Genomic DNA, 24855 nt, shown 5'->3' with positions numbered 1-24855 from the left:
AACTGGCATTTTTATTATTATTATTTTTATTATTATTATTATTTTCATCCTTTCCAGAAAGTCCACATTTGTGATTTTCCCTGAGACAGAAACAAGCTCTCAATTACCCGAATCTTTATCCGACATTTAGGTTCACTCTGAATGCCCTTTAAATATAGTTCATGGAGCGTTTAAATTGCTTCAATTTGGCAGAGATGAAACATATCGAACACACTGATCAAAAGGTTATACCTGCAAGAAATATTGCAAGAATATTTTAATCGCCTGAATTGAGAACTGGCACAATATCTCCACCATGTGAACATAAATCCTGAGGTAAACTTGAACGACAAATAAATAATAATGTTATACAAAGATTACAATTAGTATTTATATTAGAACATGTTCGAGGCCATCAGAGTCACATATAAAAGAGGTATCAACTCTGACGAAGATTACTATTCACTCTAAAACTGGAATAATAACCATAATCCAGAAAAAATAATAATAATCGCCTTTACTAGCCAGATCGAAACAGTGAATCCTTAATTGGGAAGTTTCTCTAAAATGCTCTGATTTGTTGAGATTGGAAAGTCTCATGGAACCATCTAACAGGAATTATTCTACCCACATTCACTGGATATGAGCAATTGCGCGCTCTGATTGGCTGCTCTACTACTAGGATATCAGCTCATGTACCGTGAGGAGAGGGGGAAAAATGGTGGAGTGTGTTGCTGAAACAACCGAGGACGAAATAAAAACTACTCGGAAACAAAACCCTAAAAATTGAAACAGAAATAGCTAAAAGAATAGAGTTTTTTTGTTTGTTCCCTCCATTAGCTCCTGTTCCACACTCCAGCCCAGTCGGTGACAGTAATGCACCTTTAAATTGGTTTGCCAGCTGATAAAAAAAACCTCAAGAAGAAGAAGAAGAAGAAAACTCCAAAAAGTATACAAAAAAGCAACAAAATATAGAATAAAAGTATTTGATGGTAAGAACGTATCTTTTTTTAATTTTTCAAGCATGATTTTGGTAGCATTTTTTGCTATAATTTGTCATTTCGCCGGTTTGTTGACATTCAAAGCGGAAATGATTTTGTCGGATGTTTTGCGTAAAGTTTTTATTGATTGAATTTGCAACAAATAAAAATATTCTGTTTCTCAAAATCCAGTGAATGTGGATAGAATAAAACAGTTATTCCATGAAATCGGGTCGTACATGAGCTGATAGCCGACGAGGCACGTAGCTACGCGCCTCGTCAGCTATCAGCTCATGTACGACCCGATTTCGTGGAATAACTGTTCAATGGTCACCAATTCTAACTTTATTTCTCTGAAATGAAATGACAAATGGCAGTGCAATAAGCTAACTTGGCCACGGATTCCCAAATGTATGATCAAAAATAAAGCGATTCTCCAATACTGCTCTTAAAACTAACATAACTTCTGACTTTATTCTTTTCTCTCATTCGCAAGCCAGCTATGTAGCAAGTTATCACGCCAATCTGTCTAGATATATAGTTAAAAAGAAATAGACACCAAAGTTAATCACCGCTAATGTGTTATGCTTGCTGCCAAACATTGTTATGAAGGGATAAGTGCGTGTTAAGAACAGTATTGAGACACAGGGTCAGTGTTGTATTACAGTAATCAAATATACCATGCACTGAGAGGCTCTGATTGAAATTATGGACTCTCTGAGGTGACTGGCATTGTACTATTTTGTCAGGAGCGCAGCCCTGAAGAAAAAACTACTCCGCCAGTACTATCCCTCATCAAAAAAATTCCAAACTAAAAGTATTAAAGCTAGACGGCCTTTCGATTTCATAAAATCGGTGAAATTTAGTTCCCTCTGAAATTTGGTCATTGTGAGATATGTTTATTTCTGTAATATCTAAAAAAAAAAAAAAACAGGTCATATAATGCGCATGAAATCGCTCGCTTTTTCGCGCAGTCAAGCAGACAGAGGAAGTCCGTGTGTGTGCGCATGCGCAGGTTTCCCTTTGAGCGTGCACTGACAGTTCCATCATTCTGTCGCGAAACGAACAGCTGATCACACCGAGGTGCTCGCCGAGCGCCAATATTTATTAGTTCGGTCCTGCATTCCTTTCCTTCGTATATAACATAACATCTTTTCTTCTCGCTTTCTTTCCGTCGCTGTAGTCGGTCTTTCACGTTTCATTCGCACGCTCACGTCCTCCATTTTTCTCTCCTGTTTCAAATTTGTATCCCACAATGCCTTGTGCAAACGGGGAAAGCCCACCACGTTATGCATGATGTAGTATCTTGTATTGCGTCATGGTGAAGCAGGAAAAAATAGCAGAGAATTTAAGGCCACGTGACTCTACATTAAAGGAGAACTGAAGTCATTTTTAAAGTGCATATTCTGGGCCAATTTCATGGTTTCTTTATATGAAAGTATGTCCCTTTACACACTCATCTAGAAGGGTAATTTTGCACAAGGCCATCTGTCTACAGCAGAAAAAAATAAAATAACAAAACGCGTTTGGAAAAATCCCAAGGGAGTCTGGAGATTCGTGACGTTATCTGCGGAAGCGCTAGCAGGCTGCACGAGCTTTGCACGGTTTCAGTGCACAGCCTGTGTAGACCAAGCGCTCCCATTTCTCTCTCATTGTCCGGTCTTTTGGGAAACGATGAGTACTAATCCCATCAAGATTGGTGTTGCTACACCCTCCTACGATACATCTGTTAACCATTTTAATAATTACGTGATAACATTGAAGAAATTTGCAGAAAACCACCAGGTTGTTTTCTCATAAACAAACCAGCGCTGACGTAGGATTCAGAGGGAGGCGTCCCGCACGCGACATCACGAAAATCAGTGTTTGCCGGGAAATCCAAATGCCAAGTTTTTTCAGAGGCGGACCAATTCGCCTCAAATGGCTTGATTTCAACTGAATTTTCTGGTATTGCGCAAGGTAAAAAAATTGCACAAAATGCAGAATGTGACAGATATTTAACCAAAGTTTAATGTACAACCCCGATTCCAAAAAAGTTAGGACAAAGTACAAATTGTAAATAAAAACAGAATGCAATAATTTACAAATCTCAAAAACTGATATTGTATTCACAATAGAACATAGACAACATATCAAATGTCGAAAGTGAGACATTTTGAAATTTCATGCCAAATATTGGCTCATTTGAAATTTCATGACAGCAACACATCTCAAAAAAGTTGGGACAGGGGCAATAAGAGGCTGGAAAAGTTAAAGGTACAAAAAAGGAACAGCTGGAGGACCAAATTGCAACTCATTAGGTCAATTGGCAATAGGTCATTAACATGACTGGGTATAAAAAGAGCATCTTGGAGTGGCAGCGGCTCTCAGAAGTAAAGATGGGAAGAGGATCACCAATCCCCCTAATTCTGCACCGACAAATAGTGGAGCAATATCAGAAAGGAGTTCGACTGTGTAAAATTGCAAAGAGTTTGAACATATCATCAGCTACAGTGCATAATATCATCAAAAGATTCAGAGAATCTGGAAGAATCTCTGTGCGTAAGGGTCAAGGCCGGAAAACCATACTGGGTGCCCGTGATCTTCGGGCCCTTAGACGGCACTGCATCACATACAGGCATGCTTCTGTATTGGAAATCACAAAATGGGCTCAGGAATATTTCCAGAGAACATTATCTGTGAACACAGTTCACCGTGCCATCCGCTGTTGCCAGCTAAAACTCTATAGTTCAAAGAAGAAGCCGTATCTAAACATGATCCAGAAGCACAGACGTCTTCTCTGGGCCAAGGCTCATTTAAAATGGACTGTGGCAAAGTGGAAAACTGTTCTGTGGTCAGATGAATCAAAATTTAAAATTCTTTATGGAAATCAGGGACGCCGTGTCATTCGGACTAAAGAGGAGAAGGACGACCCAAGTTGTTATCAGCGCTCAGTTCAGAAGCCTGCATCTCTGATGGTATGGGGTTGCATTAGTGCGTGTGGCATGGGCAGTTTACATATCTGGAAAGACACCATCAATGCTGAAAGGTATATCCAGGTTCTAGAGCAACATATGCTCCCATCCAGACGACGCCTCTTTCAGGGAAGACCTTGCATTTTCCAACCACATACTGCATCAATTACAGCATCATGGCTGCGTAGAAGAAGGGTCCGGGTACTGAACTGGCCAGCCTGCAGTCCAGATCTTTCACCCATAGAAAACATTTGGCGCATCATAAAACGGAAGATACGACAAAAAAGACCTAAGACAGTTGAGCAACTAGAATCCTACATTAGACAAGAATGGGTTAACATTCCTATCCCTAAACTTGAGCAACTTGTCTCCTCAGTCCCCAGACGTTTACAGACTGTTGTAAAGAGAAAAGGGGATGTCTCACAGTGGTAAACATGGCCTTGTCCCAACTTTTTTGAGATGTGTTGTTGTCATGAAATTTAAAATCACCTAATTTTTCTCTTTAAATGATACATTTTCTCAGTTTAAACATTTGATATGTCATCTATCTTCTATTCTGAATAAAATATGGAATTTTGAAACTTCCACATCATTGCATTCCGTTTTTATTTACAATTTGTACTTTGTCCCAACTTTTTTGGAATAGGCATTGTAAAATAGGAGAATTACATTGATCTTGCTCCTGAATTCACCCATGATATGCACTTTAAACTTGCTTTATTTCTTAATTAACGTGTTATTCAATGACTTTTTCGGTTTTAGTAACCTTATATCGTGACTCGTATTGTCAACTAATTGCAATTAAATATTATACTTATTGGTCTATTCGTTTTTTAGCCGTGTTGAATTTAGTTCGTTTGATCCAAGGCAGGCGTCGCTTATCCGCGCGATCTTCACGAGACTTGTGCGAGACTTCAAAACGTCAAGTGTCAGCCAGGTGCCAGTGCCGCCATTTTGAAAACGGTTTTCCAAACGAAGTATTGCACAAAAACGAGTTTAAATGACGATTACTGCCGACTTTTTTCAAACTTTCCTGATTGCTATCAAAACAAACACAACTTCTGGCTTGATTACGTCAGCATTCGAAAGAGGGCGCGCGCGTCTTTTGACAACGTCGGCAGATGTCGGTCGCTTTGATTTCTGCTGTACGTTTTACTTCCGTCCTACGATGTCTCGCACAGGTCTCAACGAATCTCGTTTACGGCCATCGCTTTGACATACGGACTGATATATTACAGAGCATATTTCAAACACTCATAACTTGCTATAGCAGCGACAAAATAGCGATCAAAAATGCATTCCGATATTTAATAAAATGAGAAATAGAATTTTGATAATAAAAAAACTGCCTTCAGTTCTCCTTGAATTAATTGTTCTATTAAAAAAAAACTAATAAAATTGGAAGTCTGCAATTCGAATTCAGTAGCTTTTGGTCCACTAAACAAAAATAATTTGGTGTTGAGGAAAATTCTTGTTATGACCTAAAGCTTAAAAATCTGACAGGCTGTCTAGCTTTAAGATTTAATCTCGGTATCAACTCACTGGTTTGTTTACATCGCTGTGACCTTTGACCTGTGCATGTACAATGTACCATGCGATGGCCTGCCTCGTTAGGCATAATCGTGATACGTAGCTCTACACACAGAAATGCTCTCAGAGCCACAGCTGTGACTCGAGCCGGCCGTATATCTTGAAATTGTGATGTCAGTTCATGGTATATCCAGGATATCCCATGACTAACTCACACCATATCCATTTTTGTTTTTATTTTTGACGTGACAAGATTAATCGGTGATGAATTTATTTTATGTCACGTGAGCCATCCTTGGCCAATCCCTGCACGGGAATTTTTTTGATGAAGGACATAACAATTACAAGGGAATATCTGGATAATGTCAGCCCAGGATAATTCACACTGCACAACAGTGTATGTGATATGATATGATATATGATACAATATTCACATGGATCAACAGCTTCATTATTAAACATAACATTCAACCCGGCTATAGGAGTCAAATGACAGTATATAAAACATAAAGAGGTCTATGACAAACCTTATTCACTCAAACTAACAGTAAATATAAAAGCAATAAACGAGTTGACGTTCTTTCGTTTTGAAAAATGAAGCGGCTTTGTCTTCCTTAAATGCGAAAGGATAAATAATGTGCTTCACAAATGTGATTTAGCATCCAGGCTTATTGCAATATGTAAACATAGTTTGTTTTTGATTGTTTCCATACAAATCTAAGACACTTATCTAGCTAACAAACAGAAATTACACTAACACATCCCTGCGACAAAAATCGATCACGCTGAAATCTTCATCGTGTACGAATAAAACTGAAATGGAAGGAAAAATACGGCACAATCCAAACATATTAAGACCAAAATGCAAAAGTTCGTTCATTCCACACCACAAGGTTACGTAGTCTTTAGTATACCGAAGTATTTAAAAGAAAAATATCTCACTACGATAAATGACTGATTTTTTTTTTACTACAGTGTCATGCTAGTGAGAAACGACATTCATTAATGCTGTTAGAAAAGTAAAAACCTGAGATTGGTCCAAGAGCAGCATGATAGGTGCTTGTGTTTTCCCTGACTGTAATCCCGTTTCACCGTCCTGCATTCACTCGGAGGTATCCGGTGGAGAGGCTGTGTGGCGCGCGATTTCCTCTCCTGACAGTGAGACGGGGGTTCCCTGAGATCCCAGCGATGCCTGCTGTGCTTTGATTGGACAGTTGGCTACCATGTGAGACATGCTTTGGCAAAAATGGCACTTCTTGGGCTGAGGGGGAAGCTGGCATTCTTTGGCATGATGATCCGGGCCACCGCAGTTATAACACCTAGATGGGCATGGAGATAAATTCACATTAACATTCGCTAATTTCATACTTTTACCTCGACTTCGTCTCAGTTATTATTCACTTCACCTTCAGCGAATAATTTTTAATTATTACACATTAACCAGCATGCATACCACACACACACACACATATATATATATATATATATATATATATATATATATATATATATATATATATATATATATATATATACAGTTGTGGTCAGAAGTTTACATACAGTAACATGAATGTGATCTTGGATATGAATGTCATGGCAATATTTGGGCTTTCAGTAATTTCTTTGAACTTTTCTTTTTCTGTGCGAGAATGATTGTACAGCATACATCTTTAATTAAGGAAAAAACACTAGAATTTGATGCACAAGTTTTAATTTTCTTTGGCTTTTCTGAACTCAACACAGGGTCAAAAATGTACATCCGCTCACTTAGATTATTAATTCAGAGGTGCTGAAACTTCCAAAATGTCTCTTATCTTGCCAAGGCCGAGGTCTCTTAACTTCCTGTTAGTGATCATGATTGAGTACACCTGGTAGCTTCTCTGTGCCTTCATAAAAAGGGTTTGTTTACAGCACTCATTGGATCGGCTAACACACAGTAAAATGGGAAAGTCCAAGGAGCTCAGTGCAGATCTGAGAAAGAGGATCGCAGATATACACAACTCTGGAATGTCTCTTGGAGCCATTTCTAAACAACTGCAAATTCCAAGATCAGTTCAAACTATTGTATCCAAGTTATTGTGAGGTGTAGTCACTTTGCCAAGCCATTTTACTTCAAGAAAACCCAAACTGTCACCCTCAGCTGAAAGGAAATTGGTTTGGATGGTCAGGAACAACCTGGGAACCACCATGGCACAGCCCCGCCATGAACTGGAAGCTGATGGATCACTGTCTACAGTTCAGATCACCATGGACTAAGAGGCTGCTATCCAAGAAATAACCCCCTGCTCCAAAACTGACACCTTCAAGCTTAACTAAAGTTTGAAGCTGACCACACAGACAAAGAAAAAGCCTTCTGGAGGAAAGCTGTATGGTCAGATGAGACAAAGATGGAGTTGTTTGGCCACAATGACCACCATGTACAAAGGGACACTGTACCAGCTGCTGGTGGTGGTAGGATCATCATGCTCTGGGGCTGTTTTGCTGCCAGTGGAACTGGTTCATTGCACAAAGTGGATGGAATAATGAAGGAGGAGGACGACCTCAGAATTCATTCATTCATTATCTCTAGCCGCTTTATCCTTCTACAGGGTCGCAGGCAAGCTGGAGCCTATCCCAGCTGACTACGGGCGAAAGGCGGGGTACACCCTGGACAAGTCGCCAGGTCATCACAGGGCTGACCTCAGAATTCTTCAGCATAAACCATCAGAAACTTAAACATGACTTGGGAGTTACAACAGGACAATGAACCCAAACACGCATCAGAGCTGGTTGTGGAGGATAAAGCAGGCTAACATTAAGCTTAAAACAAGTCCTGACTTCAACCCTATTGAAAATATATGGACCGTGCCAAGAAAAAAAAAATTAAATTAAAAAAAAAATTTTAATTGAAGAGTCATGGGCGCCACGGTGGTGTAGTGGTTAGCGCTGTCGCCTCACAGCAAGAAGGTCCGGGTTCGAGCCCCGTGGCCGGCGAGGGCCTTTCTGTGCGGAGTTTGCATGTTCTCCCCGTGTCCGCGTGGGTTTCCTCCGGGTGCTCCGGTTTCCCCCACAGTCCAAAGACATGCAGGTTAGGTTAACTGGTGACTCTAAATTGACCGTAGGTGTGAATGGGTGTCTGTGTCTATGTGTCAGCCCTGTGATGACCTGGCGACTTGTCCAGGGTGTACCCCGCCTTTCGCCCGTAGTCAGCTGGGATAGGCTCCAGCTTGCCTGTGACCCTGTAGAACAGGATAAAGCGGCTAGAGATAATGAGATGAGATGGGTCACAAAATTGATTCGGTATCTGACCAGTTTGGGTTTGTTTGTTTGTTTTTTTATGAATATATTTTGCCACTAGAGGGCGATGCAGTGACCCTTTTGAGACTGTGAAGCTTGTTAATGAACCAATGACTGAAAGAATGTTTGGGATTTGCACTTATAAGTGTTGAAACTGTAGTTTACAATTTAAAAATATCAAAATGGTATTCAAGCCTAAATGCTTCTCAAACTTCTAGATCATTAAGGCATTTAAATCTGGCCTTCTTAAAAAAAAAATCCTATCTTCCACAGTAGGTAGATATATTACATAATCCATTTGGTTACACATACTGTAATACATTAAAGGGGAACTGAAGGCAAATTTTTTATTCACAAAAGTCTCGCACAAGTCTCGTGAAGATCGCGCGGATAAGCGACGCCTGCCGTGGACCAGACGAACTAAATTCAACACGGCTAAAAACCGAATAAGCCGATAAGTATAATATTTAATTGCAGTTAGTTGCCAATACGAGTCACGATATAAGTTTACTAAAACCGAAAATGTCATTGAATAACACGTTAATTAAGAAATAAAGCAAGTTTAAAAATGACTTCAGTTCTCATTTAATGTAGAGCCACGTGGCCCTAAATTCTCCGCTATTTTTTCCTGCTTCACCATGATGGCAAATTTTTTATGATCAAAATTCTATTTCTCATTTTATTAAATATCGGAATGCATTTTTGATCACTATTTTGTTGCTGCTATAGCAAGTTATGAGTGTTTGAAATATGCTCTGTAATATATCAGTCCGTATGTCAAAGCGATGTCTGTAAACGAGATTCGTTGAGACCTGTGCGAGACATCGTAGGATGGAAGTAAAACGTACAGCGGAAATCAAAGTTACCGACATCTGCCGACGTTGTCAAAAGACGCGCGCGCCCTCTTTCGAACGCTGATGTAATCAAGCCGGAAGAAGTTTTGTTTGTTTTGATAGCAATCAGGAAAGTTTGAAAAAAGTCGGCAGTAATCGTCATTTAAACTCGTTTTTGTGCAAGATTTTATTTCGGAAACAGTTTTCAAAATGGCGGCACCGACACCTGGCTGACACTTGACGTTTTGAAGTCTCGCACAAGTCTCGTGAAGATCGCACGGATAAGCGACGCCTGCCGTGGACCAAACGAACTAAATTCAACACGGCTAAAAACCGAATAGGCCGATAAGTATAATATTTAATTGCAGTTATTTGCCAATACGAGTCACGATATAAGGTTACTAAAACCGAAAACGTAATTGAATAACACGTTAATTAAGAAATAAAGCAAGTTTAAAAATGACTTCAGTTCTCATTTAATGTAGAGCCACGTGGCCCTAAATTCTCCGCTATTTTTTCCTGTTTCACCATGATGGCAAATTTTTTATGATCAAAATTCTATTTCTCATTTTATTAAATATCGGAATGCATTTTTGATCGCTATTTTGTCGCTGCGATAGCAAGTTGCAAGTTATGAGTGTTTGAAATATGCTGTGTAATATATCAGTCCGTATGTCAAAGCGATGGCCGTAAACGAGATTCGTTGAGACCTGTGCGAGACATCGTAGGACGGAAGTAAAACGTACAGCAGAAATCAAAGTGACCAACATCTGCCAAGACTGTCAAAAGACGCGCACGCCATCTTTCGAATGCTGATGTAATCAAGCCGGAAGTTTTGTTTGTTTTGATAGCAATCAGGAAAGTTTGAAAAAAGTCGGCAGTAATCGTCATTTAAACTCATTTTTGTGCAATATTTCATTTCAGAAACAGTTTTCAAAATGGCGGCACTGACACCTGGCTGACACTTGACGTTTCGAAGTGTCGCACAAGTCTCGTGAAGATCGCGCGGATAAGCGACGCCTGCCGTGGACCAAACAAACTAAATTCAACACGGCTAAAAACCGAATAGGCCGATAAATATAATATTTAATTGCAGTTATTTGCCAATACGAGTCACGATATAAGGTTACTAAAACCGAAAACGTAATTGAATAACACGTTAATTAAGAAATAAAGCAAGTTTAAAAATGACTTCAGTTCTCATTTAATGTAGAGCCACGTGGCCCTAAATTCTCCGCTATTTTTTCCTGCTTCACCATGATGGCAAATTTTTTAGGATCAAAATTCTATTTCTCATTTTATTAAATATCAGAATGCATTTTTGATCGCTATTTTGTCGCTGCTATAGCAAGTTATGAGTGTTTGAAATATGCTCTGTAATATATCAGTCCATATGTCAAAGCGATGTCTGTAAACGAGATTCGCTGAGACCTGTGCGAGACATCGTAGGATGGAAGTAAAACGTACAGCGGAAATCAAAGCGACCGACATCTGCCGACGTTGTCAAAAGACGCGCGCACCATCTTTCGAATGCTGACGTAATCAAGCCGGAAGTTTTGTTTGTGTTGATAGCAATCAGGAAAGTTTGAAAAAAGTAGGCAGTAATCGTCATTTAAACTCGTTTTTGTGCAATATTTCATTTCGGAAACAGTTTTCAAAATGGCGGCACTGGCACTAGTGTTGCCACCTGTCCCGGTTTTTCCTGATTGTCCCGGATTTTCATGGTCTGTCCCGGAAAAAAAAAAAAAATCCGGGACACTGAATGTCCCGGTTTTTTGTACATGATGGGCAAAATGTGTATTTCAACTTGCGAGCCAGCTGAGAACCAGTTTGCTTTTCCATAGCTCGCCCGTGCTAAGCGCCGCTAAGCGGAGCCACGTCATCACGTCACTGAATACGTCATTACATCGCTGTATACGTCACTTACGGCGCTACGTTTACATAAACCTTGGCGCGAATATCAAAGCAAAAACACGGAAGAAGCAACAACAACAACAACAATAATAATAATAATAATAGATGACTTCGCGTTTGTACAGCTGCGGCTTCTCGGCGCTTAAAAATGGCGATCTTTCGCGGTCTTGTTATTGTTGTTGGTCTTAACAACTCCGCCCCCCCGCTGACGTAAGCGGTTCTTTCCTCTGGCCCAGCAGAGAGTTGGTGCTAGCCTGGAACCGGCTTGGACTGATAAAAGAAACAGACTCTCTGTTGCAGTGGTGAAGGCTGAGCTTCAAGTCAGGCTAAACTTTCAGTTGTCCTGTACTGAGTTCAAGACATTCATTGAAAATCAGCCAGGACTCATAGCAGCAGCAAAGAAAAACACCAAATATAAATGGAAGATTAGGTAAGGTTTTGGTGAATTAAATGAAATAGTGTAGTGTAGTAACATACTCCTGTATGTACTCAGTTATATCAGTTACATGTCCTCCTATGTATTTGTTTAGCCAAGAGCAGCAGAGGCACAGGCAAGCACAAGCAAAGCACACACCACACTCTAAGCAATCAGGTAAGCTGTTTGACACTACACCTTACATTGTTACATTCAGGTATTCTTAGATACAATGAAAAATTAGATTATTTATTTTTATTCCACATAAGCAAACAAACAGAACTTATGTATTCCCCTTTTACCTGTGCCCACTACTGCCCCCAGGTGTCCACAACCAAAAACTGTTGGAAATAAACCAAAATAATGAAGACCTAGCCTAGTAAACTAGACCCACCCGCCTAGCGGCCAAAAATATTTTTGCCTAGCGAGTGGGTCTAGCCTCGCACCATATAAACAAAAACACCCCGGGCATCAAATCGTGCCCGCCAATCACAACGCAAGGTTTTTGTTTGGATTCTTTGGGCGGGCTTTTGCAGGAGTGACGACAAGGCTGCGCGATGCTGGAGAAAGCACAACAGGAAAGATGGCTACGGCTAGTGAACAGCGCGCGTTTGACTCCGCTTTGGAATCAGTTTTAGAAGAATTAGACTTGGAGTTTTCGTTGAAACATGAGCAGGAAGAGGCTCTCCGCTAATTCCTTTTCAAGAAGGACGTTTTCGCTGTTTTGCCGACCGGCTATGGCAAAAGTCTGATCTACCAGCTGGCTCCGCTCGTAGCCAAAAGGATGGGGCTAGTTTGTGCAGTACGAAGAATTAATAAACAGCTTTGAAACATTACTTTTTGATTGTTTCTTATTTTCCTGTTATTTTAAATTTAAGGGAAATTATTTCACCAAACACCACTAAATAAAAACTCTCAAAAACAGTTTAAGCAAACCCTTGAAAAACACTTGGGAAAAAAAATGTGTGTATGTTAAGTATGTGTTACAGACTCCAAACTTGTGGTCATTATCTCCAAACTTCTTAATGTCTAGAACCTGTTTATTAATTAATACGCATTTTGAAAAATTATTTATTTCAAGGTCTCCCCCACTGCTTTCTGTCACTCTGGCTACGTCACAGTCACTGTTGCACTGATTGGTCAGAGCGTTGGCCTATACGCACAGAGACAGTTTGAAAGACAGCGGTTTGTTCATCCCACCCCCGTCAGAAATGTCTACGGATCGAGGCCAGACTAAATATTCACATTTAGTCTGGCTTGCCAGGCTAATGAAGACCTGCTATATTATGTAAAGCAATTACTAAACAAATAACTAGCAAAAGCATCATTTTTACTAATTAGAGCAATACAGTTTCAGCGTAGAAGGGCGATTTTTGTCTTGGGTTAGATGTGCGAAGGGCGCCGTTGCTTACAAGCAAAAAGGTCGATTGGGTGGTTGAAATGTCCAGGATTTTTGTCAGACACAGGTGGCAACCCTAACTGGCACCTGGCTGACACTTGACGTTTCGAAGTCTCGCACAAGTCTCGTGAAGATCGCGCGGATAAGCGACGCCTGCCGTGGACCAAACAAACTAAATTCAACACGGCTAAAAACCGAATAAGCCGATAAATATAATATAATATTTAATTGCAGTTAGTTGCCAATACGAGTCACGATATAAGGTTACTAAAACCGAAAACGTAATTGAATAACACGTTAATTAAGAAATAAAGCAAGTTTAAAAAAGGGAGGGGGAAGAGGGGGCAAAAAAAAAAGAACGAACTGTTTTTTGATTGGCAGCTCACACAGAGTCTCATGCCAATTTTAAAGGTTTACACAATATCTTATGCGTGTGTCTTTAAACTGTGCAATAAATACTAGGGTAAGTCGAAAAGTCCTAAGACAGATGTTATCGTTTGAAAAGGAATTCGAAAGAATTCCAAAAAGGAATACAAAGAAGGAATTCTCCGATGGAAACATCGCTTGCAGAAGTGTTTAGACTTAAATGGAGGATATATGTCGAGAAATAGCTTTGTTATTTTCATAAATAAAGATTTTTTTCATTTGTCTTAGGACTTTTTGACTTCCCCTCGTAAATGTCACAATACAGTCAGTATTAGCGCGCATGTGGATACAAATTTCTTCGATCATATCAATATTTTATCCTGTAATGGACTGGTAATGCTTTACCTAGCCTGTGATCCTTTCTCTTTGCTCCTTTAACTCCCAACCCCCTACATATTTCCACCCCACACACACACACACACACACACACCATCTATTGATTGGCTTGAGTGTAGACAGGGAGCTGGAACCAGAAGAAGGAAACGGGCATCTCTTTGGCTCTTTGTTTTAATACAGCAGTGTGGCCTTTCACCTCTGACCCCTGCTCTCTGCCACCCACCCCCTATTCTGCTTGCTCACATCGCAGCCCGCCGTTGCCACGGGAACGGTCACCTATGACCTTCCTAAGGCATCTACATCTGTTATTAATTAAATAGACAGGATTTGAACCTTGATCCGCACCCAGTCGCACGATGACAGCGCCAGTGACTCCCAGCAGGAGTAAGTACACACAGCGAAGTAAAGTAACAAGACTTATGAAACATACATTACACTAGGGAGTGGAAACAACGCTAGGAAATGCAAGCTGCTTTCCAGAGCAGGTTGCGATGCTCGAACCAGATCGGCTTTCCTGTACAACGACACGTTAGTCGTATCACGTCGACGTGCTGCAACAATTTGTAATAGTTCAAGGGGAAAAAAAACCCCTCAGTTCAAAAGCGCCATCTCAAAGCGTCTACTGAGCACATAAAGTGCAGTTATACGCACTATTCGTTGACGTGCGTCCTTCCTAAACTTCCTGGTTTGATATTTTTCACCCCAAAATAAAAATAACCACAGCGCTCAATGCAGGAGGGCTCTGGCTACGTGGGGGTGGGTAAGGCGATCGCTCCACAGGGTTAACTCCTAAACCCTGAGATTTTAAACAACCTATTGATCCAGGTCAGTTACAATTATGGGGGATGGAGAGATCGTGTGTGTGTGTGTGTGTGTGTGTGTGTGAGAAGCACTCAACATGAGCTCACCTTATTTTTTTTAAACCTCAGTTTCCTTCGAATGATGACAAAAAGATTTGAAAAACAGCAGAAAGACCAGACTTCGAACTAGAAATCATTCTACTATCGTAACACACGTTTGTTTGCTGAAAAGAAAAGCCGGTCAACAATCGCTATCCAATTCACTTTCACGAGAAATTACGGTACATGCCGATGAAAATCATTCATCTTCCAGATCGTAACAATCCAAGTTTTATCATCTATCCAACCCATGAGTACGTACCGATCCCCTTTAGAGCGCCGTTTCTGGGCGCCTTTGGGTCTCTTCTCGCTGCCTGAACACGGCGCCCCTCCAGGACCCGTTACCCGCAGAGACTCCAGGCCTTTCGAAGACTTCTTAAAGATGAACTCCACCGGCTCTCCTTCCTTCAGGCTGCGGAAGCCGTCCATGTGAAGCTTGCTCTGTTCGAGATATAAAGCCACTCTAAGATCATATAGCCTACTGTACGTACAAGGGTGTCGTATCCATAAAACACTCATTAACTGTTTCAATGTCTTCTGATTACTTTTTATTCATGACTCATTAAAATGCAATGCTCATGATTTACTCATTCAGGCTCGGGTGTCTAAAAGCGCGAAGAAATGATTCCTGAAAGGTTTCATTATAGTGAAGCAGAAATAAAGGGATAAGGAAATTGTTCCTTAATTGTTTATTCATTGTCTTTTAATGCACCAATTTGGATGCTTCAGTGGTTTCATTCACTGGGAGAAGAAACCTTTGCTGGCGGATAATGATATATAATCTATTGCACCAAATGGTTTAAACACAGCCCAATTTTGGACAATGGTTCGTTCTGAATATGAATGGATTTTCCAGGGTTTCCAGCTAATTCGCAGTATTTTAACCAGCATGTGAAAAGATTATTATTGCGTCTATAGATACAGAAATGAAAAAATTATGCTGATATGATGTGACCTGGACATGGGTGTGAATCCATTTAATAAATAAAGTTAATTCCAGGGCAGCACGGTGGTGTAGTGGTTAGCGCTGTCGCCTCACAGCAAGAAGGTCCTGGGTTCGAGCCCCGGGGCCGGTGAGGGCCTTTCTGTGCGGAGTTTGCATGTTGTCCGCGTGGGTTTCCTCCAGGTGCTCCGGTTTCCCCCACAGTCCAAAGACATGCAGGTTAGGTTAACTGGTGACTCTAAATTGACCGTAGGTGTAAATGTGAGTGTGAATAGTTGTCTGTGTCTATGTGTCAGCCCTGTGATGACCTGGCGACTTGTCCAGGGTGTACCCCGCCTTTTGCCCATAGTCAGCTGGGATAGGCTCCAGCTTGCCTGCGACCCTGTAGAAGGATAAAGCGGCTAGAGATAATGAGATGAGAATGAAGTTAATTCCAGTTCCAGAGAATGCAGATTTATATATGTAAAAGTTTCACTGGTGCATTTAAAGCTGTCCTGCCTTTCAGAGTTTTCAAGTGTAGGTCATAAAAAGAAGAATTTTCCCCGACACCGAGTTATTTTTGTTTAGTGGACTGAAAGCTACTGAATTCGAACCACAGACGTCCAATTTTATCCGTTTTTTTTTAAACAAAACAATTAATGAATTTATCTCCACGTGGCCCGAAATTCTCTGCTATTTTTTCCTGCTTCACCATGACGCAATACAAGATACTACATCATGCATGATCGTGGTGGGCTTTCCCTGTTTGTGCAAGGCATTGTGGGATACAAATTTGAAACAGGAGAGAAAAATGGAGGACGTGAGTGTGCGAATGAAACGTGAAAGACCGACTACAGCAACGGAAAGAAAGCGAGAAGACAGGACGTTATGTTATATACGAAGGAAAGGAAACGCAGGACCAAACTAATAAATATCGGCGGTCAGCGAGCACCTCGGTGCGATCAGCTGTTCGTTTAGCGACAGAATGATGGAACTGTCAGTGAACGGTCAAAGGGAAACCTGCGCATGCGCACACACACACACACGGACTTCCTCTGTCTGCTTGACTGCGCGAAGAAGCGAGCGATTTCATGCGCATTATTTGCTTTAATCCCCTCAAATTAAATAACTTCCCAGCCACAGAATGGCCTGTTTTTTTGTGAGATATTACAGAAATAAACATATATCACAATGACCACATTTTAGATGGAACTAAATTTCACCGATTTTATGAAATCGAAAGGGTGTCTAGTTTTAAAAGTTAGAAATATAATCTTTGAGGAGCAGTTGAACGAAAGACCTAACCCCCAACTGCTCTTCAGACGCTGGAGCATAGCTGCCCATTGCTCTGGGTATGTGTGTGTATGTGTGTGTGCTCATTGCTCACTTGTGTGTGTTCACTGCTTCAGATGGGTTAAATGCAGAGGAGGAATTTCACTGTGCTTGAGTGTGCATGTGATTAATAAAGGCTTCTTGTTTAAAATCTGCCACTGCTTGCTTTGGCTTCTTGAAAATCTCTACAGAAATCGCAATTCAAATATTTGATCTGAACAATCAGCATCAGACCCATGAGTGTAGGTGTTCAAAAATCTCATCTCATTATCTCTAGCCGCTTTATCCTGTCCTACAGGGTCGCAGGCAAGCTGGAGCCTATCCCAGCTGACTACGGGCAAAAGGCAGGGTACACCCTGGACAAGTCGCCAGGTCATCACAGGGCTGACACATAAACACAGACAACCATTCACACTCACATTCACACCTACGGTCAATTTAGAGTCACCAGTTAACCTAACCTGCATGTCTTTGGACTGTGGGGGAAACCGGAGCACCCGGAGGAAACCCACGCGGACACAGGGAGAACATGTAAACTCCACACAGAAAGGCCGTCGCCGGCCACGGGGCTCGAACCTGGACCTTCTTGCTGCGAGGCGACAGCGCTAACCACTACACCACCGTGCCGCCCCAGGTTCAAAAATAATAAAAATAAATAAATAACTGAAAGAACACTCCAGTTGTCTCATTTTACACTACCCGAGCCAGCATTAAAACGTTAGAAGTCAGGGTTGTGTTCTTTACACCAAACTGGGATAGATTTGGGACAAGGTTGGAGGGAAAAAAAGCATGGGTGGTTAGGCATGTAATGATTCACCCAATTCATGATTCGATTCAATTTGTGATAATGGGTCCATGGTTCAATTTTCCTATGAAATTTTTTGGGGAAAAATTACATGAAGAAAATATGATTACCAAAAATAAATAAATAAAACCCCAACATTTTCCCCCATCCATTATCAAATTTTGCCTTAATTAACCTTTTATTCAATACAATTTTTTGTTGCATTTTCTTAATAATGAACAATAATTATTTACTCACATTTGTAAAGCTTGGAGTCAACTATAATTGCCTATTAACTAAAACATTCCTTTTATTCAAAATGAAAACATTGATAACAAATCAGCCTTTTCTTAATAAACCTTTATGAACATTTGCACTTCCTCCATTTGCTTCTCTTTTCTTTATCTTTCAGCAGTCTGTAAAAAGAGAGCTCTGAGTTTTTATTCAGTCTATTTGTACACAATCACACAGCACCCCTTTCCATTTTAGATCTGATTTTTTGTATGTGTTTTTGCAGCCTTAGAGCTGTGTTACTTCCTCCTGCGGTGAAGTCACATGCATTCCCACCACTCTGTTATTTCACCCTCAACACAATGACAGCGAGAAAGAACTAAGAGATTACACAGCCTGAGAATAAATGTCATTCATTTTGTATTTCATGGATTTGACTGGTCATAAATTTGTATCGTGATTTATCATCACATGATAAATGCCTATGGGTGTTTTTATTTGAAAGTAGTCCATGGACCCGATTCAAAGAAACAAAGACTGTACATGGATTTTTTTTGAATGAAATAAAAAGGACGACATAATTTTGCAATAAAATTAAGCAATACAATCTGAGCTTTTGGCAGGGAGTAAATGATGTCATTGACTACACTGTTCTTAATAAAAATAATATATTTCGACTCTTAAAATGTTTAAGGTGAAATAAAAGAGAGCTCATCTCGCCCATGTAGATGTTGTGATATTCTTATAGTACTTCAAGAAAGCAAAGGCATCACGGTTTAAAAAACAAAAAACAAAGAAGGAGACGTCAGTGGTTGTTGGATGTTCACGCAGATTTAAAATGTAACATTACTGAACTTTTGGTGTTGACAACCGTAGGTAACCTTGTGTCAATTTCCTTTAAAAAATTAAGTGGAAACAAAGTACGACAAGCCTCTTTATTAACAAATTTTGGATCGGTTAAAATGCGAAACAGGAAGCTAGTGAAGCTAGCAGCATGAGTGCTAGCAATGACTGCCTTAGTAAGGACATCGTCCCAGTGACCTGGAGAACAAGAAGTGTTTCTCTGATTCACTGCTATGGTTAAAGGGGAACTGAAGTCATTTTTAAACTTGCTTTATTTCTTAATTAACGTGTTATTCAATTACGTTTTCGGTTTTAGTAACCTTATATCGTGACTCGTATTGGCAACTAATTGCAAATAAATATTATACTTATCGGCCTATTCGGTTTTTAGCCGTGTTGAATTTAGTTCGTTTGGTCCACGGCAGGCGTCGCTTATCCGCGCGATCTTCACGAGACTTGTGCGAGACTTCGAAATGTCAAGTGTCAGCCAGGTGTCAGTGCCGCCATTTTGAAAACTGTTTTCCAAACGAAATATTGCACAAACACGAGTTTAAGGGCCCGTTTACATGAGGACGCTGTCGGGTAAAAACGACTAAATATTTTATCGGAAGTGCCTTTCGTCTACACGGGGACGACGTTTCCGAGGCTGAAAAACGGAAAAAATTGAAAACGCCTTCCAGAGTGGATAAGTTAAAAACAGCCTCCATTGCATATCCGTCTAAACTACCCAATACGCGAAACTCTGCTCGGATCTGCTCACGTCGGGTACGCGTTTACGTCATACATATGTCATATACTGTACATGCCAGCCCGTGAAGTAAGAAAGCAAGTAAAAAAGTAAGAGCATGTCTGATTACATCGATCCAACGGACCTTCAAGCTGCTCTGGCAGCTTTAATAAACGTCCAGGAGTCCTTCGAACATCTATACCGAATCTGCACATATACCGTTAATGAACAGAGGCGGGTATAGCATGCTCTTACTTTTTTACTTACTTTCTTACTTACCATAGCCAGAGTAGTCAAAGTTTTCGCGGCGCAGATGTGCAGATCAGACAAGACGGAAGACGTTGTGCATGCGTGCAGACATAGCGGAGGTCTTTCACAGCACCACCTAGCCGCCTGGCATGCACATCCAATTGAATTCCACACATTTATGCGTCACCGTATAGACGCAGATTTCCTCCTTGAAACACGGTCGTGTAGACGCGGAAAAAAGTGAGAACGAAAATGAACTTTTGCGTTTTTATTTCAGACCGTCTCCGTGTAAAGTGGGCCTAAATGACGATTACTGCCGACTTTTTTTCAAACTTTCCTGATTGCTATCAAAACAAACAAAACTTCTGGCTTGATTATGTCAGCATTCAAAAGAGGGCGCGTGCGTCTTTTGACAACGTTGGCAAATGTCGGTGACTTTGATTTCCGTGGTACGTTTTACTTCCGTCCTACGATGTCTCGCACCGGTCTCAACGAATCTCGTTTACGGCCATCGCTTTGGCATACGGACTGATATATTACAGAGCATATTTCAAACACTCATAACTTGCTATAGCAGCGACAAAATAACGATCAAAAATGCATTCCGATATTTAATAAAATGAGATAAATAGAATTTTGATTTAAAAAAAATTGCCTTCAGCTCTCCTTTCAGTGAATAAATGGAGGTTGTACAAGTATTAGTACTTATAGTTACAAAACATAGCTACTCTCAGTTAGGAGTTGTGTGTCCACGGCACATTTAAATAAACATGAACGCAGTTATTTTGAACACTTTGAAGAAATCTAACAGTAATTTTTGAAATGTAACCATAATCATCTCCCCCTCCACCAATCATAAAACCAGTTTCAGGACTTAAGATGGGTTGGAACTTTTTTGCTGAGACCTAGCAATCCTGGAACCAATGACTGGTCCTTTAATACAGTGTTGTAGTCGAGTCACTAAACCTCGAGTCCGAGTCCAGTCTCGAGTCCCCAGTGTTCAAGTCCAATTCATTCAAGAAAATTTTGAGTCGAGTCCGAGAACAAGACTCCAACCACAGCATTTGACGGTGGCTGTCGCTGCCTTCATGTGAAAGCGTCTCTGCTACTGTGTTGGACTAACGTTCCTGCTCAGCTGCTTCATCTTAGTTAACAGTCTACAAATAAAAAGCTTGTTCATCGCTCAGCAAGCCCCGCCCACTATCAACAGAGCAATGAACATAGCGTGTCACTTCCTGCTCTGGGTGGAGTCTTGCCAAATGAGGATTGAAGTTCGAGGTTGTCCCCGTCGTCTCCTCGATAGTTCTTCTACATATGGAACACACAACAGGGCGTTTTTTTCCACTGCACGAGAAGTCTGTATAAGCAAAGCGGACAATCCTAGCGGCGTTCTCTCCAGGCATTTTAGCGCCGTTAACGTTAGTTTGTTCCTGAACATGACGTACAAACAGGTGAATGTGCATTCTCTTGCACGAAATTAGTATAAAAATTGATGTAGGTATAAATATCTTGTGCCAAATTATTATGGCATGTTACAAAAAATAAAGAAAAAACCCGAGTCCTCGTCTCCAATTTATGAGTCCGAATGCAGTTAATGCACGAGTCCAAGTCCGAGTCATCAGTGCTCAAGTCACAAGTCCTTAAAATTAGGGCACGAGTCCTGGACTCGAGTACTTCTTATTAAAGCTTTTGCTTTAATAAGAAGGTGATTCGTACAAAAGTAATAATGTTTCATGGAAGATGCACATGTATGGAAGCTGTGGAGAAGCCATGGCTTAATGGTTAGAGCAACAGCTTTGGGACCAAAAGGTCACTGGTTTGATTCCCTGGACCAGCAGGACTGGCTGAAATGCCCTTGAGCAAGGCACCTAACCCCCATGCCTTTTGTCTGATTAGCCAAAATAAAACTGATCAGTTGGGGTGGGAGCCTGACCATAACTAGCTAACTAACCAAACACAAACTCGACCTTTATTTGTCTGTACTATTTCTCTTATAGATAGCCTTGAATATTTGCAAGGACATTTCTACCCATCATATCATTACCCACTACAGTTTTCCATCCATTAAGAGAGCTTTCCAACTAAACGAAAGATAGAGATGAGAACCAGTGGGAAGAGTGAGACAATGCCAAATGGTTATCTGGTTGAATCTCACACTGACCATCAGAGGCAAGGAGATAATGGAGGAGAAAGAGAGGGGGGAAGTGTGCATTCCTGAAATGATTGCACTGCAGGAAAAAGGATAGAGAGGTCTACCTTGGAAAGCCAACACCTACTAGAAACCTGTGCTCTGAACAGGAATGATCACGTTCTCTTGTCCTGCTTTAGAGCTTTCTTCGGTAGAGCACCTTTGAGAAGCTTTGACCTGAGTGGTGAAGTACTTCCCTTTGGATTACATAATCCAAAACTAACTTGTGTGACCTCGTTCAAATCTTTAATCATTCTAAACCCAAATATAACCTACATGGCTACCACGGACATTGACACAACATGATGAAACAGAAATCATAATGCAGTTACTTGCGTAATATTGGGCATTTTCTTTTGACCATAGCAGACGTGGACAGTAACGAAGTACATTTACTTGAGTACTGTACTTAAGTACACTTTTTGAGTATCTGTACTTTACTTGAGTATTATTTTTTTTGGAAACTTATGACTTTAACTTCACTACATTTGAAAGACAAATATCGTACTTTTCACTCCACTACATTTCTATCAAGCTCCTCGTTACTCGTTACTATGAAGCAGCTTTGAAAGTGGATGTTTTTTCTTTTCTTTTCTAAAACGTGATTATTTTTTCGCAGGTGACGCTGAGGCAGTCTATCAGTAATCACTAGGCTCATGTCACGTCCACAGACTGTATAAAATCAAGTTCAGTGATTTCTCAGCAGCGTTATTTAACACGATCAGTTGATGGCAGAATGGAAGGAGGCGGTTCTTCTGGAGAATGCACGCACTCATGGCCCATGAACCCATGTTTCAGTTTTCTGAAAGGATTAAAGATTCATTTCGTTTTAAAAGTTTGCTTTGTTTGCCGAAAACGAACCACATCACGGCCTACAAAAACTCGCCGTCCAACCTGCGGAAGCATATTGAGGGATATAAACGTTTTATTCCAAGAGAAAGCTTGCAATGAAGTTGTCTGTGCTTTTAGAGCTAGCGATAACGTTGCAATAGCTATGCAGTCTGGTTAGTCAAATGACTTTCTATGGATTTGCCCACCAAGTTGCCATCGCCTTGTCCACGGCTAACGTTTACACATAGCTAGTTAACTTGGACACTGTTAGTTAGCATGTAAAAACAGAGTTACGCTAACATGAATAACGTTAACTTATCTGAAGTCCTTTCAGAAATATGTTTTAGCATAATCTTGCCAAATAAACAGAATGTAGAAATCTTTCTTTTCTAGTAGCGTTAGCTACCCAATATGATTTCGAGTTTGAAAAGAGTTTGCTAGCATGTCAGGTGGAGTTTCACTGACTAGCTAGCTTAACGTTAAACCGCCATGATGGCACAGCATGCGTTCATTTTGTAAATCCAGTCAGTTTTTTCAGAGGCGTTAGGTTTTGTCAGCGTTGTGGCAATAATACAACGATGCGTTGACAGAAAATGTACTTTTAATACTTAAGTATGTTTAAAAGCAAGTACTTCAGTACTTTAACTTAAGTAAAAATTTGACTGGACAACTTTCACTTGTATCGGAGTAACATTTGACCAGCGGGATCTGTACTTTGACTTAAGTAATGAAGTTGGGTACTTTGTCCACCTCTGGACCATGGCTTAAGAATGTGGAAAGGGTATGTAGGACATAACATGGTGTTCATGGTTAATGTTTTTTTTTCCTCTTTGTATTCAGCAAAGACAGCACTCCAATGGAATATTTCCAACAGCCAGTATGTTTTCAGTGGTAGATATTGATATATTATGCACTGAAGACATGAATAACGAGATCATTCCAGGTGGCCTTTAACTTTTTGCTCCTTTTCATATCAATCAGGCAATCCAAATCTTAATCATTTGCAGAGCATTGGCATGGTGTGCCCCAGTGGAAGGTGAAAAGCCTGTGGAGGGCCATTTTATGGCCACTGCATGTCATCAGGCTTAACCCGGACACCTCTCTCATGAGGAGGGGGTGGTTGTATGAACCGAGAGGTCTTTTGAAGTGAAGGCAGTGGGAAAGGAATTCAATCCTGATTGCCTGACAAGTTCTGCATTCCTCTTTCCCCAACCCCCCAGCAAGGTTTCCTGGAACTATCCCTTCATCCCTTCATCCTCTGACCTCTTCCACTAACCCTCCTCCTCCTCCTCTTCTTGAAGACTTTTTTATGAATGAGTCTAGCTAACAAGACCTCTCCATTTCCCTCCATCCACGCCCTCCCTCTTCAGCCCATATGTCTCCTTCTTTCTTTTTCACCCTCCCAGACTATAGTATCGACTTTGTTGCTTCCGCTTGCTCGCTGTCCGTTTCCTTATATCGCCTCCTCGTTCGTATTTTCACGGAGAACATACACAAACACTCTCTTCATTCGTTCATTCATGCATTTGCTGCTCAGTAACATATCACGGCCAGCAGGATTTCCTCTCTTCGAGCCTGACAATGCCACCCATTGTCTCCCAAGACCAAGCCGATCCCCCAGCAGAGACCCTACGCTGAGCATGATCAATAACTGCCCTGGAAGCATTGTGAGAAGGCCTGCTTCCGGATACCAAAAAGCAACCAGCAACTTTTCAAAAGGGGGAAAAAACACCACAACCCCAATTTTTTTATCGTAATCCAAGCCAAATGACTCCAAATACAAACCTTTTGATTATATCCGGCTCAA

The 24855-nt window shown here is 40.8% G+C and overlaps 1 protein-coding gene across 1 annotated transcript in view; it reads right to left on the bottom strand.

Annotated features, from left to right (window-relative positions):
* Positions 1–6545: 6545 nt before the first annotated feature.
* The window catches only part of lin28ab (lin-28 homolog Ab), a 28639-nt gene continuing 10329 nt past the window's right edge, over positions 6546–24855 (bottom strand). The window contains exons 3-4 of the mRNA XM_060904060.1: positions 15204–15382; positions 6546–6762 (exon numbers count right to left, since the gene is read on the bottom strand). Coding sequence (XP_060760043.1) covers positions 6546–6762; positions 15204–15382 — 396 coding nt within the window. The remainder of the gene's footprint in view (positions 6763–15203; positions 15383–24855) is intronic.

Source organism: Neoarius graeffei, chromosome 22 (genome assembly GCF_027579695.1).
Source record: "Neoarius graeffei isolate fNeoGra1 chromosome 22, fNeoGra1.pri, whole genome shotgun sequence".
Classification (NCBI taxonomy): Eukaryota; Metazoa; Chordata; class Actinopteri; order Siluriformes; family Ariidae; genus Neoarius; species Neoarius graeffei.
The sequence above is the reverse complement of the archived record's forward strand: the minus strand, read 5'-3'. Positions and strand labels throughout refer to the sequence as shown.